General features: G+C 43.9%; 1 protein-coding gene and 1 long non-coding RNA gene across 2 annotated transcripts in view; one reads left to right on the top strand and one right to left on the bottom strand.

Annotated features, from left to right (window-relative positions):
* Positions 1–12,354, top strand: part of LOC122541483 (guanylate-binding protein 1-like) — a 31,258-nt gene extending 18,904 nt beyond the window's left edge. Inside the window, exons 6-10 of the mRNA XM_043678286.1 lie at positions 913–1,155; positions 2,652–2,929; positions 7,718–7,930; positions 8,240–8,342; positions 11,675–12,354. Coding sequence (XP_043534221.1) covers positions 913–1,155; positions 2,652–2,929; positions 7,718–7,930; positions 8,240–8,342; positions 11,675–12,072 — 1,235 coding nt within the window. The 3' untranslated portion in view covers positions 12,073–12,354. The remainder of the gene's footprint in view (positions 1–912; positions 1,156–2,651; positions 2,930–7,717; positions 7,931–8,239; positions 8,343–11,674) is intronic.
* LOC122541495 overlaps positions 1–18,630 on the bottom strand; it is a 28,126-nt gene that overhangs the window by 3,270 nt on the left and 6,226 nt on the right. The gene's annotated exons all lie outside the window — the stretch shown is intronic.

Genomic DNA, 18,630 nt, shown 5'->3' with positions numbered 1-18,630 from the left:
CACACACACACTCTCTCACACACATGCTCTCTCTCTCATTCACATACATGAGCTCTCTTTCTCTCTCTCACACACATGCGTGCTCTCTCTCACAAACGCACTTTCTCTCTCTCTCTCACACACGTTCTCTCCCTATCTCTCAGTCTCACATGTGCTCTCTCTCTCTCTATCTCTCACACACATACTCTCTCTCTCTCACACACGTGCACTCACACATACCCGCACACTCTCTGACACACACATACACGTGCACTCTCTCTCTCATGCACACAACACATGTTCTTGTGCACACACACGTTCTCGTGGACGTGCATGCACGCACGCGCACACACTCTCTCACGCGCACACACTCTCTCACGCGCACACACTCTCTCACGCGCACACACTCTCTCACGCACACACACACACACACACACCACTCCCACATCCAACACACAACCCGTAGTGAAAATCTCAAACCTCCTCCAAAATGTGCTGATCCTGTGTGAGTGGAAATTTTCTTAGATTGAGATAGGTTGAGATTTCTGGGTAGGGGGTGAAATCACTCCACAGCAGCTGGTATCCTGTCACTAAGTCCTCCTTTGTTTAAATGTGGAGAATCCTTGGCACTGATCCAGCTCCCTCAGAGCCTGCTCTCAGAGTGAACAGAACCCGTGACACTCCTGTTTGTATCTGTCAGCCAGGGCTCCCTGATTGGATCAGGTTAACAGCCCCAGTCGGGAAACTCTGATTCTAGAGGTCCAGCTGGATAACATCATTCCAATCACTCCCAGGGCTATCAGCAATACACAAACAAAGTGGGATATGGGAAAGAGGATTTAAGGTGCTGTCGGTGCTTTGTATCATGGAATTCTGCCCAGTCATACTAACACCCAAAGTGGATGTGGTTTTGTTTCTTTTGACTGAATGCAGGTGTTGCAAAGAAAGTGATGGAGTATAACCAGCCCCGGGAATGCATCAGGAATTACTTCCGGTCCCGCAAATGTTTTGTTTTTGTTCAGCCGACTGCCAGCACCAATCTAAACCAGGTGGAGACGCTGCCGGAAAGCCAGCTTGACCCACAGTTCCGTGCGGTGTGCCGAGAGTTCTGCCAGTACATCTACAGTGAATCACAGCCAAAGAGAGTTAAAGGTGGCCGCAGGATTAATGGTCGAAGTAAGTGCAGCACAATGCGACGAGTATGTCTATCAGCTCAATCAGGGATTGATGGGACATCCACCAGGCTATTTCATCCCTTCAACAAGCAAGTGCTGACTCGACTGAGGTCCCTCTCTCCACATTGGCTGCTCAGCAGCACGTGGGAAATCAGCAAAGGAATACTTTCCAATTCACTTTGTCATCTGAATCTTTCCATCAAACACTTCCAGGTCAATTCTGGATGGAATTGGGCTCCTTGATCATTATGGTACAGTCCAATTGCCAATCCCACTGTGCCAATTCCCATTGTAACCTTCTGAGAACAGCTTTAGCCTCTAAATGAAACAATCAATTTACCATCAGTCAGTGCTTGATAAGGGGTAGTTAGAATCATAGAGTCTGAGGGATGTACAGCACGGAAACAGGCTCTTTGGTCTAATACGCCCATGCCAACCAGATATCCTAACCTAATCAAGTCCAATTTGCCAGCACTTGGCCCATATCTCACTAAGGAGGAGAAAGTGAGGTCTGCAGATGCTGGAGATCAGAGCTGAAAATGTGTTGCTGGAACAGCGCCGCAGGTCAGACAGCATCCAGGGAACAGGAGAATCGACGTTTCGGGCATTATTCCTGAAGAAGGGCTTATGCCCGAAACGTCGATTCTCCTGTTCCCTGGATGCTGTCTGACCTGCGGCGCTGTTCCAGCAACACATTTTCAGCTCTGATCTCCAGCATCTGCAGACCTCACTTTCTCCTCCTTAGTGAGATATGGGCCAAGTGCTGGCAAATTGGACTTGATTAGGTTAGGATATCTGGTTGGCATGGGCGTATTGGACCAAAGAGCCTGTTTCCGTGCTGTACATCCCTCAGACTCTATGATTCTAACTACCCCTTATCAAGCACTGACTGATGGTAAATTGATTGTTTCATTTAGAGGCTAAAGCTGTTCTCAGAAGGTTACAATGGGAATTGGCACAGTGGGATTGGCAATTGGACTGTACCATAATGATCAAGGAGCCCAATAACCCACCCATACCCCTACATTTACCCCTTACCTAACACTACAGGCAATTTAGCATGGCCAATTCACCTGACTTGCACATCTTTTGACTGTGGGAGGAAACCGGAGCTCCCGGAGGAAACCCACGCAGACACGGGGAGAACGTGCAAACTCCACACAGTCAGTCGCCTGAGGCGGGAATTGAACCCGGGTCTCTGGCGCTGCGAGGCAGCAGTGCTAACCACTGTGCCACCGTGCCACCCACGATAGGAGGGAGACTAAAATTGCATGCAATATTCCAAAAGTGGCCTAACCAATGTACTGTACAGCCACAACATGACCTCCCAACTCCTATACTCAATACTCTGACCAATAAAGGAAAGCATACCAAACACCTTCTTCACTATCCTATCTACGTGCGACTCCACTTTTAAGGAACTTATGGCTGCCCCCTTTAACCCACCATAATTACAAAAGCTTGGTAATCAACTCTTTGTTCTCTCTTCTCTCGCAGTGTTGGCTATTTTGACTGAAGCCTACGTGAAAACTATTGACAGTGGGAAGGTACCTTGCATTGAGGATGCTGTGACCTGTATGGCTAAGATTGAAAACACAGCCGCCTTCCAGAATGGCCTCACTCACTACCAGCAGCAGATGGGGCTGAGAGTGCAGATGCCAATGGAAATCGCCGTGTTGACAGGAATACACTCCCTATGTCGAGATGAGGCCATCCAACTATTCTTGAAGAGCTCCTTCAATGACAAAGATCAGGAATATTACAAGAAACTGCTGGTGAGGGTCAAAGTGTTTACAAAATGCAACGAGGACCTTAGGGGGAGCGGGGAATTGGAATAGCCATTGTAATAACCTTCCACAGCCCCTGTGGTCTTTAGTAGGGACACTTATGTTGTACTTTCCATCTCTCGAGGAGTCACCCTGTCCAAACCATTTTGATTATTTCCCAAACACATCCTGCACCTTACACTGTTCAGGCCTGAACTGTCACTTTTCTGGACAATTCCTGCCCTCTGTTGATAAGACCCTCTTCCCCATTGCCATTTTTCCACCCACCCCCACAAACACACAGATTGGACCACCCTCTCAGGGTGTAGTTGTACACTAGTTAATGTACTCCAGAGCGCTGATTTAATAACTTGGAAACATAGATCCAAAAGCCACCAGGGCAGTTGGGAAAATGAATTCAAGAAATAAATGCATACTTTGCAGCACATAAGCAGGCATAGGCCATTCAGCCCATTGAGTCTGCTCCACCATTGAATGGCTCATCTGATCATCTCCACTTTCCTGCCTTTTCTTGATAACCCTGTTTCCCTTCCTGATTAAAGATCTCTCCCTCTCAGCCTTGAAGATACTGAATGACTCAGCCCTGACGACCGGGAAAGAATTCCTCAGCTCCACTCCCCTCAGAGAGAAAAAAAAATCCTCATTTTTGTCTTAAATATGCAATCCTTATTCTGGTTTGGTCCTAGACTCTCCCATGCAAGGGGATAAGACCCTCTCCCCATCTCCCCCTCTAGGGTCAGCTCCTCTAAGCACCTCGTATGTTTCAACAAGGTCATCTCTCATTCGCCTAAACTGCAATGTGTAGAAACCCTGCCAACTTAACCGCTCCTCATAAGGCAGTTCATCCAAATCCGGGAGCGTCCCCACATATCTTATATTGTTCTCTGATATCCGCGATAGTCCCTCCATACCTAGGAGAGTCACTCCATTCCTGCAATTGTCCATCCATACCCAGGACAGTACCACCATGTCCGGAAGAGTCCCCTTATATCCAGGCTATCTGCTCCATCCCTGTGTTGGGTATCTAATATCAGTAAAGGTGTCCATGAGGTGGATTGTTGGAAGGGGTGGTGGTGGGACAAGTAAAGAAATTAAAGATGGTTCTAGGAGACGTTGCCCACCACCACCCTCCGTTTCATCCTCAGTTTCTGCATTAGCTTCATGGACAAATCCTGAACTCTTTCCCAACCTGACATTTATCCAGCTTGTCATGTTCGACTCGGACACATTATATTTTGTTAACCAGTGTTCCAGTAACTGAGAAATTTTCTTCAATGCTCTGACTATCTCCTGCTTTCCTTTCAGGCATCTTTGATCATTGTAATCAGGCTATTAATTGTTTGTATTTGATATTCCCCTGCACTGCTCCCTCACCAATCACGAATGGTTCCTTATTGTTCAAACTGAATGTTCATAATGGGTGCCCGTTAGAAAGACTCATCTACGGCTAGGAGCAATGCAGTTAGCATAGATTTTGCCATAGCATTGTGGTCTCTGTCTCTTTGATAAGTCTCTTGCGTGCAGTCAGGTTTAGTCATTAAAAGGCATTGCTTGAAAACTCGGTGTCCAGAAATGGGAGGCTGAGTCTAAGTGGATTTTCAGAGCTGTGAGATGGAAAGTAACAGCAAGGGAGAAGGAACAGAAACAGCAGCTTACAGCCTTGAATTATTGCTTGTGTCAAAAATGGCTCCGCATTTTCCAATCACTCCTGCTTAGGGCGATTTGAGGTAGAATTGAAACTGGAACTCAGTGGCAAAACTATGAAACTGCAACAGAATTAATCAATAAACCAGAGCAAATAAGCATTATCACCCTGCTATAAATGCTGCAGGAAGAGTGTCACAAAATGTTCTACTGCCTAGGTCTTACTGAGCAGCAGGGAAGTCAGACTATTGATATTTCTAAAGCTTTCAAAATGCATTGTTGTTTCCTATTTAATGTTAGTTTTGAGCGGTGTATGTTCAACACTGCAGCTGAAGGGGGAGAAGGATCAGCACGTAAACACAGTAATATGTTTAGCTGAATCCTGTGTATTTGGGCAGATGAAAAATGGTTTCATTAGATCTGATGTAAGAGATTTTGCCATGACAGCACATCTCTGGAAGAAGAGAACGGTGGCTCAGTGGTTAGCACAGCTGCCTCACAGAGCCAGAGACCAGGGTTCAATACCCACCTCAGACATCTGTCTGTGTGGAGTTTGCACATTCTCCCTGTGTCTGCGTGGGTTTCCTCCGGGTGCTCCGGTTTCCTCCCACAGTCCAAAAATGTGCAGGTTAGGTGAATTGGCCATGCTAAATTTAGGTGTTAGGTGAAGGGGTAAATGTAGGGGAATGGGTTTGGGTGGGTTGCTCTTCAGAGGGGCGGTGTTGACTTGTTGGGCCGAAGGGCCTGCTTCCACACTATAAGTAATCTAATCAAAAAAAAACTTATTCTCAAGAAAGCTACTGACGTGTGCAGGAGTTCTGAGGTTGTGAGTCTTCTGCAGGGAAAGCAGTGCTCTTATTCCAAGAAGTTGACTCATATGACAGGCAAGCGTTTAGCTTCACAGACTGTGTGAAGTGGTTTAATCATCTCAGGAGGACAAATGATCTCAATGCAATGGTCAGAATAAAGATTTGGATCCCGAAATTACACAAAATTCACTCATTTCAGTTGGAGCAAGTCAAAAGCCCCAGACATGCTAGAGGCAATTTTCAGTCTTCATATGCCAATAACCCACTGCTGGCTGAACAAATCCCAGAGGATTACAGCAACACTGTTATAGTGTCTTCCCGGTGATTATTATCTTGGACTGGGTGAGAGAATGAAGCTGAGTCAGCATCAGGTGTGGAGAATAGCTGCTGCCCTGAAAATAAAACGCCAGAGGAATCAGATACCCCACAAACCCAGGGGATCTTGGGGGGAGAAAAGCAGAGAAGAAAAATAAGGCCAGGAGTTGACAGTGGGTGATGAGCAAATGAAGAGGCATTCGTTGGATAACAGCAGAAGAAAACGCAGTGATCAGGAAAAAAAGATGGAACACGATATATCAAAGATGCCTGAAGTCAAGCACATTGGCCATCTGCAGACATTTCACCCGAACCTTGGCAAGGCCAGAGCTGTAGCAGAAATGCAGCAGAGATCCAGCAACCAACAGATGTGAAAGCAATGCAGCAATTAGCTGGAAATGTGTGATGTTTCGCAATGGTCTTGCCTAACCTGTCATAGAGATGTACAGCATGGAAACAGACCCGTCAGTCCAATTTGTCCATGCTGATCAGATATCCTAAAATAATCTAGTCCCATTTGCCAGCACTTGGCTCATATCCCTCTTAAACCCTTCCTATTCATATACCCATCCAGATGCCTTTTAAATGCTGCAATTGTACCAACCTCCACCACTTCCTCTGGCAGCTCATTCCATATAAGTACCACCCTCTGTATGATGTTGCCCCTTAAATCCATGGAATGTGCTGCCAGAGGAAGATGGAATGAGCTGCCAGAGGAAGTGGTGGAGGCTGGTATAATTGCAACATTTAAGAGGCATCTGGATGGATATATGAATAGGAAGGGTTTGGAGGGATATGGGCCAGGTGCTGGCAGGTGGGACTAGATTGGGTTGGGATATCTGGTTGGCATGGACGTGTTGGACCGAAGGGTCTATTTCCGTGCTGTACATCTCTATGACGGTTATATTTTTCCCCTCTCATCATAAAACTATTTTCCCCTACCCTGGGGAAAAGACCTTGGCTATATTCACCCTTTCCTCATCCCTGATGATTTTATAAACCTTTGTACGGTCACCCCTCAGTTTCTGACACACCGGGGAAAACAGTCCCAGCCTATTCAGCCTCTCCCTATAGCTCAAACCCTCCAACCCTGGCAACATCCTTGTAAATCTTTTCCACACTCTTCCAAGTTTCCCAACATCCTTCCTATAGCATGGGTCCAGAATTGAACATGGCATTCCAAAAATGGCCTCATCAATATCCTGTTGAGCTGCAACATGACCTTCCAACTCCTGTGCTCAATTCATTGGCAAATGCAGGCACATCAGAGTAATCACAAGCTCACTGCCGAGGACAGGCAGTGGTATTGATGTACATTAGCAGTTTTCACTCAATTTGAAAAACCAGTAGCAACACCTCAACTTGTGCTGAAACTGATCAACCCAAAAAACTAAACGCTGAATCTAAATTCTGAGATGTTGTGCAATTCTAAGACACTTCATTCCAAACTAGCACCCAGTGTAGGAATGAAATTCCCCAGAAAGGAACATCACTACAGGAATGAACGGATACCAGACAAACAACAGCAACTCAAACACATCAGTGAAAGATCAGAACAGTTTAGAGACAATGGATGAAATGCATTTGCAGAGACTGATGAAAGTGAGACTGACTAGCTTATTGGTTTCCTGAATGAATGATCATGTTTTGTGCACCGAGTATATTGGGTAAGTACTTGTAAATACATGAGTAGCACATGAACAAATCCCTTTTTTTTTGTTATGGAAAGGGCAATGTTAGAAACAAAGCAATTTGTGCATGAGTTGGCTTGCCGTAGTGGCTTGCGTGAATGTTATATGGGCAATGGCAGACTTTAAGACAAGTATAAAATACATTATTTGAAGTAGCTGTGTTGTCATCTCTTCATTGTTATTCTGTAATGAATCTCTCAGATTTTAACAATTGCATTAATGGTTCAGGCTAACATCTATTGGATATCTAACAGCATCAGGTATCCACTGCAATGCTAACCTTTGATCTAGTTATAATATCTGGATTATCTTGTCAGACTGAAGTGGAGCAGCATTACTTTGAGGTTTGTGACAAGAATGAAGCTGTTTCCATGGAGACGTGTACAAAACTGCTGGAGACCCTGTCCTCTGAGATCGAGGAGAAACTACGAAAGGGATCGTACACATGTACAGGCGGGTATGAGCAGTATGAAAAGGATCGCAAGAAGATGATTGAGAAATTCCATGCAACTCCAGGAAAGGGGAATAAGGTAAATATTAATCACTCATTCGGCTCTGCTTTCTGATCAGGGGAATCTATTGAAATTTTACACCGCTGAACATCTCCTATTACCATCATCAGTGCATGCAATAACTAGAAAAACACAGGGCCAATTCTCACATTAAAACAGTGAGCTCTTATAACTCAAGAGAAAGACAGGTCAACATCTCAAATGTCAATCAGTCAGCTTCCCATCTCCGACAGGTCAACTTCTCACTAAAAAGTCATTATTGAAATTCTACACAAACGAATCTTGTATCCTCTCAGAATTTCTTTACTTGAATTTTAAATCCCACAGGCTGAAGAAGCCTTGAACTCATTCATGAAAAGCAAAACTTCAGAAGCTGATTCAGTGCTGCAGGCTGACGAGAGGCTAACAGACCAGGCCAGAGAGCTGGCAGGTAAATAAGTTACAGTAATTTTCAACTGGAAGGAATCCGAGATCCGTACCAAGCGATTTATTATGACAGACATAGAAATTGCTGGAAAAGCTCAGCAGGTCTGAGAGCATCTGCAGAGAGAATCAGAGTTAACATTTCAGAATTGAGGAAGGGTCACTCGACTCGAAACATTAACTGTGATTCTCTCCACAAATGCTGCCAGACCTGCTGGGTTTTTTTCAGCAATTTCTATTTTAGTCTTTGATGTACAGCATCCACAGTTCTTTTGGGATTTATCTTGCAATTTCCTGTGTTTTGTTTAAAGCTAACCTATTTTTTCATGGACAACCTGTTCAGAGATGTTATGGCACACCTTAGGAGCAGGTGGGACTTTAACCCGGGCCCCCAGTCCAGGAGTAAGGACACTACCACTGCACCACACAAGACAGAAAGTGGCAAGGCAGTAGAAGTAGTGAAATGTGTCACTCCATCAATCAGAGATCAACAATCACTGAAGTGCACAACAGGGCCATCACAGTCTGACAGGATACACAACATAAATGATAAGAAAGAGGAGAATTTAAAGCTGTTAAAACAGCAGGGATCATGCACGTAAGACTGAGATGAGGAGAAGTTTTTCCAAACAAAGGCCTGAGAGTCTTTTCTCAAAAGGTGATGGAAGGAGAGTCTTTGAATACTTCTTAAGCAGAGATTGAGAGGATCCTGATAACCAAGGAGGAGCAAGACTATTGTAGGTGGAGTAATCAGATCAGCTGGGATGTAGTTGATTGGAGGAGCAGTCTCAAAGGGCTGAATAGCCTATCTCCTGCTCCTGTTTCTTGTATTCTCACGTTCAGAGAAGAAGACCATATGACCTATTCTGACTCAAGCTGGCTCTTTGAAAAATCTTTCCAATTTTATAAACCCTTCCCCCGCCTTCAACTATTCAACCACCTTGTCCCTCTCTTTCCCTTCCCATCCTGAAAACTAGTCCTTTTTTAGACCTGTTCTAGGAATCTGAGTCCACCATACTTTCAGATAGATTTTTTTAAATGAAATCTCTGGCCTCTAGTTACTGACACACACTGCCTGAGGGAACAGCTTCTTCCTAATATTCTATCAAAACTCCTCAGAGTTACAGATACATGACTGGTTGGGCTTATGTTGAAGTACTTACAGCTTGCTGCAACATGTAAGCGCATTGGAAAAAGATACACTCTCAACTACTCAATGTCACTTATTATTCCCTTAGGAGGAAGATACCACTATGTTTTTTTTTAAATGGTATATCAAATTAAATATGGCAGCCACTTCTGACAATTTAGAATTTACTTTGAATGAGTGTGGGTGCCAATGATCATGTCTGCTTGTATGAAATATATACGTGGAATTATCTGTTCCTACCTGTGTCTGTGTGTCACTCTGTAGGGTGTGCATGGTGTCTTTACAAATGTGTATATTTTTAAGTGTGTATATATGTGTACATACATATGTCTTTATGTGGATGTATGAAGTGCTGCACTTTGGGAGATCAAATATTAAAGAAAATTTAATGATCAAACCTTGTGCAGTATTGATGTAGAGAGGAATGTTGGGGTTCAAGTCCATAGCTCCATGAAAGTGGCCACACAGACAGCATTGTAAAGAAGCCATATGGCATGCTCGCCTTTATTGGTCGGGGAATTGAGTACACGAGTCACGATATCATCTTGCAGCTTTACAAGATTTTGGTTAGGCCACACTTCGAGTATTGCATACAGTTCTGGTCACCACAATCCAGGAAGGATGTGGAGGCTTTGCAGAGGGTACAGAAGAGGTTTACCAAGATGCTGCCTGGATTAGAGGGTGTGACCTATAAGGAGTGTCTGGAAAACTCAAGTTGATTTTTCTGGAGCAGCAGAGGCTGAGGGAGACTTGATAGAAGTCGATAAATTTATGAGATGCATAGATATGGTTGATGGGCAGAATCATTTTCCCAGAATTGAAATATCTAAAACTGGGGGGGCATGCATTTAAGGTGAGAAAGGTAAAGTTCAAAGGAGACACGATTTTTTGCACAGAGAGTGGTAGAAGTGTGGAATGTGCTACCAATCATGCTGGTGAAGGCAACTATGAAAGGGGCATTTAAGGGTCTTTTAGATAAACTAGGAGAAAGTAAGGACTGCAGATGCTGGAGATCAGAGTCAACAGTGTGATGCTGGAAAAATGCAGCAGGTCAGGTGGCATCCAAGGAGCAGGAGAATCGATGTTTTGGGCATAAGCCCTTCATCAAGAATGAGGCTTGAGGGCTGGGCAGCTGAGAGATAAGTGGGGTGGGTGGTGAGGCTGGGGGGAAGGTAGTTGGGAATGTGATAGGTTGGAGAGGAGGGTGGAGTGGATAGGTGGAGAGGAAGATGGAAAGGTCGGACTGGTCAGGAGGGTGGTGCCGAGTTGGAAGGTTGGGACTGGGATAAGGTTGGGAAGGGAAAATGGAGAAACTAGTGGAGAGGCCCAAGCTGGAAGATGAGGTGTTCTTCGTCCAGGTGTCAGATGGTAAGGTCGATGCAGGAGTCCCAGGACCTACATGTCCTTGGTGAAGTGGGAGGGAGGTTTCAAGTGTTCAGCCACAGGGCGGTGGGGTTGGTTGGTGCGGGTGTCCCAGAGATGTTCTTTGAAACGATCCGCAAGTTGGCGTCCTGTCTCCCTGATGTAGAGGAGACCACATCGGGTGCAACTGATACAGTAGATGACATTGGTAGACATACAGGTAAACTGCTGTCGGATGTGGAAGGATCCCTTGGACAGAGGTTGAGGGAGTGGGAGAGGGGATTGTGGGCACTAGTTTTGCACTTCTGGCAGGGAAAGCTGCTGGGAGTGGTGGGTGGGCTGGTGGGGTGGGCGTGGATCTGACAAGATAGTCACTTTTAGATAAGCACATGATTGTGCAAAGTATGGAGGAATATGGACCAAGGGCAGGCAGAAGAGATTAGTTTAATTTTGCGTCAGGTTCAGCACAATATTGATGGACCTGTACCTGTGCTGACAGTTCTATGTGTGTATGTATGTCTATATGTGTGTAAGCATGTCTTTATATCTATGTGTGTATGTATTTAATATGTGTGCATATGTATATCTGTTTGTTTGAGTGTATATTTGTGGATGGGTGTATCTGTGCCTGCATGTGCAGTGTATGTCACTACATGCATATATAACATATGTGTCTGAGTGTGTAGGCATGTCTAAATGTGTGTGGGGGTAATCATGTGAGTGTATGTGTGAGCATGTGAGTGTGTGTGTATGTGAGAGAATGTGTGCACATGCTTGCAATGATGTGTAAATGCCACTTCTGACAATTTCCTGTTCTGCTTTTGAAGTTGAGCGGCAGAGAACTGCTGAGATTAAACAAGAGGCGAAGGCTCAGGAAGAAGCATTGAAGACCCTCGAGGAAATCAGGAACAACGAGAAGGCGTTTTATGAAGAAAGTACCAAACAACTGCACTCGAAGATGGAGGAAGAGAAAGAGAACTTGCAGCGAGAGCAGGAGTTAGCACTGGAATGCAAACTGAAAGAGCAGAAGGAATTAATGGAGAAACAGTTTCAATCAAAAGCTGAGATGATGGAGGAGCAAATCGAGACCCTGAGGAAGCAACAAGAATCTGCCAACTCCTCCATTAATTGGGAAAAATTTGCTACAGTAGCTAAGGGTGCATTAGACACTATAATTAATGCTTATGCATCACATAAAGCCATGAAGCTGTTAACCAAGATATAATCCTCCAATACATTACCCCAGGTTAGAACAGGTATTGTTTTGCCAAATATTGGGGTGTATTTTAGCCTTTATTGCATAACTGATCACATGCCCTTAATATAGCCTACACCATCTTAATTCTGCTGTCGTAAAATAGGATCAAATTGAGCATGAGCTGTTATTTCTTGAGGGACAGAATTGAAAAGGAGGGATATTTTCTTGATCTTAGGTTGATTCCGGAGTTGAGTGGATTGGTTTATGAGGAGAGACTGAGTAGATTGGGATTATATTAATCAGAATTTAGAAGAATGAGAGGGGACTCTTAGAGAAACATATAAAATTTATGAAGGGAATAGATAAGATAGATGTAGAGAGGATGTTTCCACTGGCAGGTGAAGCTGGGACAAGAGGACATAGTCTCAGAATTAGGGAGAGCAGATTTAGGATTGAATTGAGAAAGAACTTCTTCACCCAGAGGGTTGTGAATCTATGGAATCCTCTGCCCAGTGAATTAGTTAACACTACTTCAGTAAATGATTTTAAAGCCAAGATAGATTTTTTTTGGAACAACAAAGGAGTTAAAGGTTATGGTGAGAGTGCAGGTAAGTGGAGCTGAGTCCATGAAAAGATCAGCCCTGATCTTATTGAATGGCGGAGCAGGCTCAAAGGGCCGGATAGCCTACTCCTGCTTCTAGTTTTTATGTTCTTATGTCATCTAACTTTGGTTAGAGGCACGGAAGAGGATGCAACTTAGTTTAACAAGGAGGATGACAGAAATGGATAGGTTCACAGATCAGGAAAGAATTGAAAGGACAGCTCTCCTTTCTCAATGGAGGCTGAAGGCTGAGCAGGTGACCTAAGCTTGACATGTGATTGAATATCCAGCATGGAAACAACCCACCAAGGCCTTACTGATGCTCACATTCCTCCCATCGTCACCCCTCATGGTAACCATCTATAGGCTTCTCCCTGATATTGCTGTCTTGTTTCCTTTAAATGCATTGAGATAATTCAAGGTCCACATTCTTCCCAATCTCAGGATGAAGAGATTTCCCTGTTGATGGCCTCGAGCTCTGCTCTTCACCACAAAAGAAGCATTCTCCATCCAAACCTCTCATCATTTTAAAGGCCTTTGTTAGGTCAGCCCTCAATCTTCTCATTTCGAGATTGGTCTGACCCTGATCAGTTTAGTCAGATATTCTGAGCATCATCCTTGTAGCTTTTTCTGTAGCCTCTCCAGTGCCTCGACAATTTTTAAATAATGGTCAGACTCCCAAACTGCACTTTGGACTATAAGGTTCAGTACATCATTGCAGCTTGTCAATGCTAGCCCTCAAGAAATAAAAACTCAGTCTTTAGCTAGCTTTACTTTCTGGCTTTGCTGATCTGTGTGGGGATTCTTAAATCCTAGATTCCTTTGTTCCTCCATTCCAGTGAGACACCAGGATATAAGTGCCTTCCTCCTTATTCCAACAAAATGCATTTATTTGGATCGAACATCATTTGCTAATTATTTGTGCCTCTGCCAGTTTATTAATGCCTTCCTGTAAATTGTTACAGCTCTCCTCAGGATTGACTATTCTGCTTACCTTTGAGGCATGCCAAAGTCTTTTTCCCTAAAGTGAATTGAAAAGAACATGATGCATAGCAGGGTCTAGATTAGAGTGGTGCTGGAAAAGCATAGCAGGTCAGGCAGCATCCGAGGAGCAGGAAAATCGACGTTTCGGGCAAAAGCCCTTCATCAGGAATAGAGGCAGGGTGCCTGCAGAGTGGAGAGATAAGTGAGAGGGGTTTGGGGTTGGGGAGAACGTAGCATAGAGTACAATAGGTGAATGGGGGTGGGAATGGAGGCACTGGTCCTTGTGAAATATTACTTCCCAGTTTCTGTCACTGACTAACTCGCTTCACTTCACTCTATGCTTTTCTGCTGTAAAACCAGTATGCACTCTATTCTGCCAAGCTCTCCCACCTTATTCACTTAGTCTATTATGGGTCAACTGTTCAGGGCCTTTTAAAAATCACATCTACTCACAAAGATAACTCATATCTACTGAGTGTCCACTCTCTGTTGCTTCTTCAAAACATTCAAGGTTGATCAAGCTTAAATTTCCATTCATGATCTATGCTGGCAATTCATAATAAATCAAATGAAATCAATTCATTATCCAGTTCTTCATTTCAAGATGTTTTCTCTCCTTTTGTGACATTTACATTATTTATCCAACTGACTAGTCTATAAGTCACCAGATATATTTTGTCCCCTTTCTTAAATACTGGAGTTTTGAGTTCTCTGGCTTCTCCACCTTTCCCGAATGGGTTGTTAAATAAGATGCCTCTCCATCTCCATCCTGATACTCTTTTAAAATTCATGGATGCTATTCAGGTGGAAGATTATTATCATCCAGGGCGTCAAGGCTAAAATCTAGGCTAGTACCATTCCCTGTAAATTACTTGAACATGGCTTTTGAGTGTTCATTCTGAAAGTATTGTTGCTGTGGAAATGGGGGAGTGGGAAACAACACATGAACACATCAGCCTTAAACCAGGAACGCCACCAGTTCCTTAATCTCCAGCTTATTTATTAATGGTAATCTTAACCCTGGTATCCCTCTAAACATCTACAATGAACCTCAGTGGAAGCAATGCAGTGAGTCATCTGGCCTCAGAGCCACTTACTTTATAAGTGGGGGATCCTTCCTAAGTATCGAGCTGTCTCAGGGAAGCCCTAGTGTTGCTGTTTTAAAATGTTTGGTGCAAAGAGTACTTAGTCAGGCAAGTCTTACAGTTAAATGATGTGTAAAATACACATAGACTAGTTTTAGGTGTGCTTATCATATTTTTGAACTGAAGACACTGCTAGAAACATTCACCATTTCAAAACTAATTTTGGACATGACTGCTGTTCTTGATTTTTTGTGTGATTTTGCTTGTGTTTTCTTCCACATTTTTCTTTCATTAGAATAAGAAACTCAGAGTTATATGGGTGACGTGAAAATTGTGGGATGGTAAAAATGGTGGAAGATGGCCTAAGATTACAAAAGGATATGGGTGGGCTGTGGACTGATAAGTGGCAAATGGAATTCAATCCAGATAGGTCTGAGGTGATGCACCTGGGCAGCACAAACAGGCAAGGGAATACGTGATGAGCAGAAGTACTGAGGATCAGATGGACCTGGGTATGTACACAGGTCTCTTAAGATATCAGGATAAAATGGTTAAGAAAACATGTGGGATGCTTCCTTTAAGAGCAGGGATGGGTATGCTGGAATTTATAACATATTGCTTAGGTCACGTCTGAATTTACCAGGATGTTGCCTGAGCTGGAGAGCTTTGGTTATGGAGAGAGATTGTACAGACTAGAGTGTTTCCCTTGGAGCAGAGGAGACTGGGGAAGGGGAGAAATGACTGAGATACATAAAATTATGAGCGGCATAGACCAGAGGGAATCAATGACTGGTATAGATTTCAGGGAAGGGGCAGGAGATTTAGAGAGCATGTGAGGAATAGAACTAATTCAGTTTGGGATGAACTGGGGGGCATGGATGAGTTGGACTGAAGGGTTTGTATTACTCTATTAAAGCTTTCTCACCGAGCGGGTGATAGGAATCTAGAACACCATGCCTGTAAAGAATGGTAGAGGAAGAAATCTATATGATATTTAAAAAGTATTTCAATGTGCATTTGTGATGCCAAGCCTGACAAGGATGTGAGCAAAGTTCTGGAATTGAGATTAAAATAGTTAGGTTGTTTTTAACTGGCACAAATTGATGGGCTGAATGGTCTTTCTCTATGCTATATACCTGCATGACTTGAACATTTGGAGAGGACACGTCTGCATTTTTATTGACAGAACGATAAGGTTCTACTGTAATTACTCTGTTGATATGTTCAGCAAGTTGGGGGAGTGGGGTTCAAAGCTCAATTCGACTCCAGTTTCACCCAGCAGCCAGGAATATTTTTATTGGAGGGTCAATGATGTCACTGGATGAGTAACACAGAGACCGAGGTGAATGCTTTGGACACACCGGTTCAAATCCCACCCCAGCAGCTGCTGAAATCAGAAGCTAGTCTGTGATGGTGACTGTAGGCTACTAAAAAAGCCACCTGGTTAGGGAAGGAAACTTGCTGCCCTTAGTCTGGATGTACACAAGACACGAGACCCACAGCCATGGGGTTGACTCTGAATTGCCCTCTGAAATGTTTCTCCCATATTATTTAGTTGAAGAGCAGTTAGGGTTGGGCAGCAAATGGTGATCTTGCCAATGACACACTCAACCCCTGTAGGAATGTAGAAGAAAGAGGGTATAATGGGAAAGCACACTGGCATTGTTCCCCTCTTCTCCACCACACACACTCTGCCCTGTGTTCGTGCAGCTTACTTATTCGTACTCAGGTGAAACCAGGTCTGTTAATAATGTGACATGCACTGTTTGATGTCACTGACAGAGTTCAGGAAGCCGAAGTTTGATGCAGTATGGCTGAACTCTGCCCTCAGCAATGACCTCTCATCATTGTTAGCCCCTGCATCCAAATCAATGCAGAGTTGTGACAAATCTCCCAATGAAGGCAATCACACTTACATCTGGTGTGAACACCTGAGTGAAGACCTGACCAGGGCTGAGAATAGTCTAACTATACCAGGTCATCATACCTCAGGTGAGGGGAGAGGTTAAGAAGGAGAGTCTTTCAGCTATGGGTGGGAATTGAACCCACCTTTTGGCATTGCTGCTTCACAAAAACAGCCAACTGAGCTAACCAGTCTCCCCTGGGCTGAATATAATGGTGCTTTGTAAATTGCTTAAACAAAGTGCATTTAATGCAGTACAATGTATTTATGATCCTTTTAAACAGTCAGTTCTTTGTGGTTTGCGCTTCGGCGGGTCGGTGTGGACTTGTTGGGCCGAAGGGCCTGTTTCCACACTGTAAAGTAATCTAATCTAATCTAATCTAAATGTATTTATGATCCTTTTAAACAGTCAGTTCTTTTGTTTACAATGTTATACACTCTATGTAACTGAGGTCAGGTTGAGTTTGGACTACAGTACCTGACTTGTTGGCAGCCTGCAAATACCTCTGCTTAGCTGCTGTCTGCAGTGAGAAACTCTTTTCTCTGTTGTATGGCTCTCCCTAACTCTGGAAAAATTCCTGCCCCAGATTTTCTCTGAATCTGACATTATTATCTTGCAAAACTTATCTCGTTCTGTTAAGTTTACAAAACAAAATATTGAAAATGACATGAGTCTCCATTGTTTCCTTGCTTTATTTCTTGCAGATTAATATTATCTTCATAATGTACCTTCTCGTATCTGTTCACCTGTCCCACTTAGCCGCTCCTGTGAACCAAACTACGATAAGGTGGGAAATTCCATAGAATTGGATGAGAAATTGATCTTACACTCAGTCCAAGAGAGAGAAATGGCTGGAGGTCTGACTCAGCTGAAGAGTCATACAGTATGGAAACAGACCCTTCAATCCAACCAGTCCAGGCCAATCCACAGCACACCACACCACGTTATAGTCCAAAAGGTTTACAATATCTTGGGAGTACAGTACACGCTTTCAGAGTACTGCTCCTTCATCAGTAGCTAGTGGAGTAGGATCATAGGGGACAGAATTTATAGTAAAAGACCATAGTGATATACACCACAATCCTAAACTAAACAAAAAACTGAAAGCACTTTGGATGTTGGCGATCAGAAATAGAAACAGAAAACGCTGGAAAAGGTGTGGCAGCATCTGTGAACAGAGTTAACATGTCAGATTGAGTGACCTTTCCTCAGAACTAAACTTGTCCCACCTGCCTGCACTTGGCCCATAACCCTCCAATCTTTTCCTACTCATGTCCTTATCCAAATTTCTTTTTAAACATTGTAACTGCACCAATATCCACCACTTCAGCTGGAAGTTATTCCACACAGGAACCACTCTCTGTGTAAAAACTAGATTCTTTTTATAGAGTCATAGAGATGTACAGGATGGAAACAGACCCTTCGGTCAAACCCGTCCACGCCGATCAGATATCCCAACCCAATCTAGTCCCACCTGCCAGCACCCAGCCCATATCCCTCCAAACCCTTCCTATTCATATACCCATCCAAATGCCTCTTAAATGTTGCAATTGTACCAGCCTCCACCATATCCACTGGCAGCTCATTCCATACACATACCACCCTCTGCGTGAAAAAGTTGCCCTTTAGGTCTGTTTCATATCTTTCCCCTCTCACCCTAAACCTATGACCTCTAGTTCTGGGCTCCCTAACCCCAGGGAACAGACTTTGTCTATTTATCCTATCCATGCCCCTCATAATTTTGTAAACCTCTATAAGGTCACTCAGCCTCAGACGCTCCAGGGAAAACAACCCCAGCCTGTTCAGCCTCTCCCTGTAGCTCAAATTCTCCAACACTGGCAACACCCTTGTAAATCTTTTCTGAACCCTTTCAAGTTTCACAACATCTTTCCAATAGGCAGGAGACCAGAATTGCACGCAATATTCCAACAGTGGCCTAACTAATGTCCTGTACAGCCACAACATGACCTCCCAACTCGTGTACTCAATACTCTGACCAATAAAGGAAAGC

This window comes from Chiloscyllium plagiosum, chromosome 37, assembly GCF_004010195.1.
Source record: "Chiloscyllium plagiosum isolate BGI_BamShark_2017 chromosome 37, ASM401019v2, whole genome shotgun sequence".
Classification (NCBI taxonomy): domain Eukaryota; kingdom Metazoa; phylum Chordata; class Chondrichthyes; order Orectolobiformes; family Hemiscylliidae; genus Chiloscyllium; species Chiloscyllium plagiosum.
Note: the sequence above shows the minus strand (reverse complement) of the source record. Positions and strands in the feature narration are given on the sequence as shown.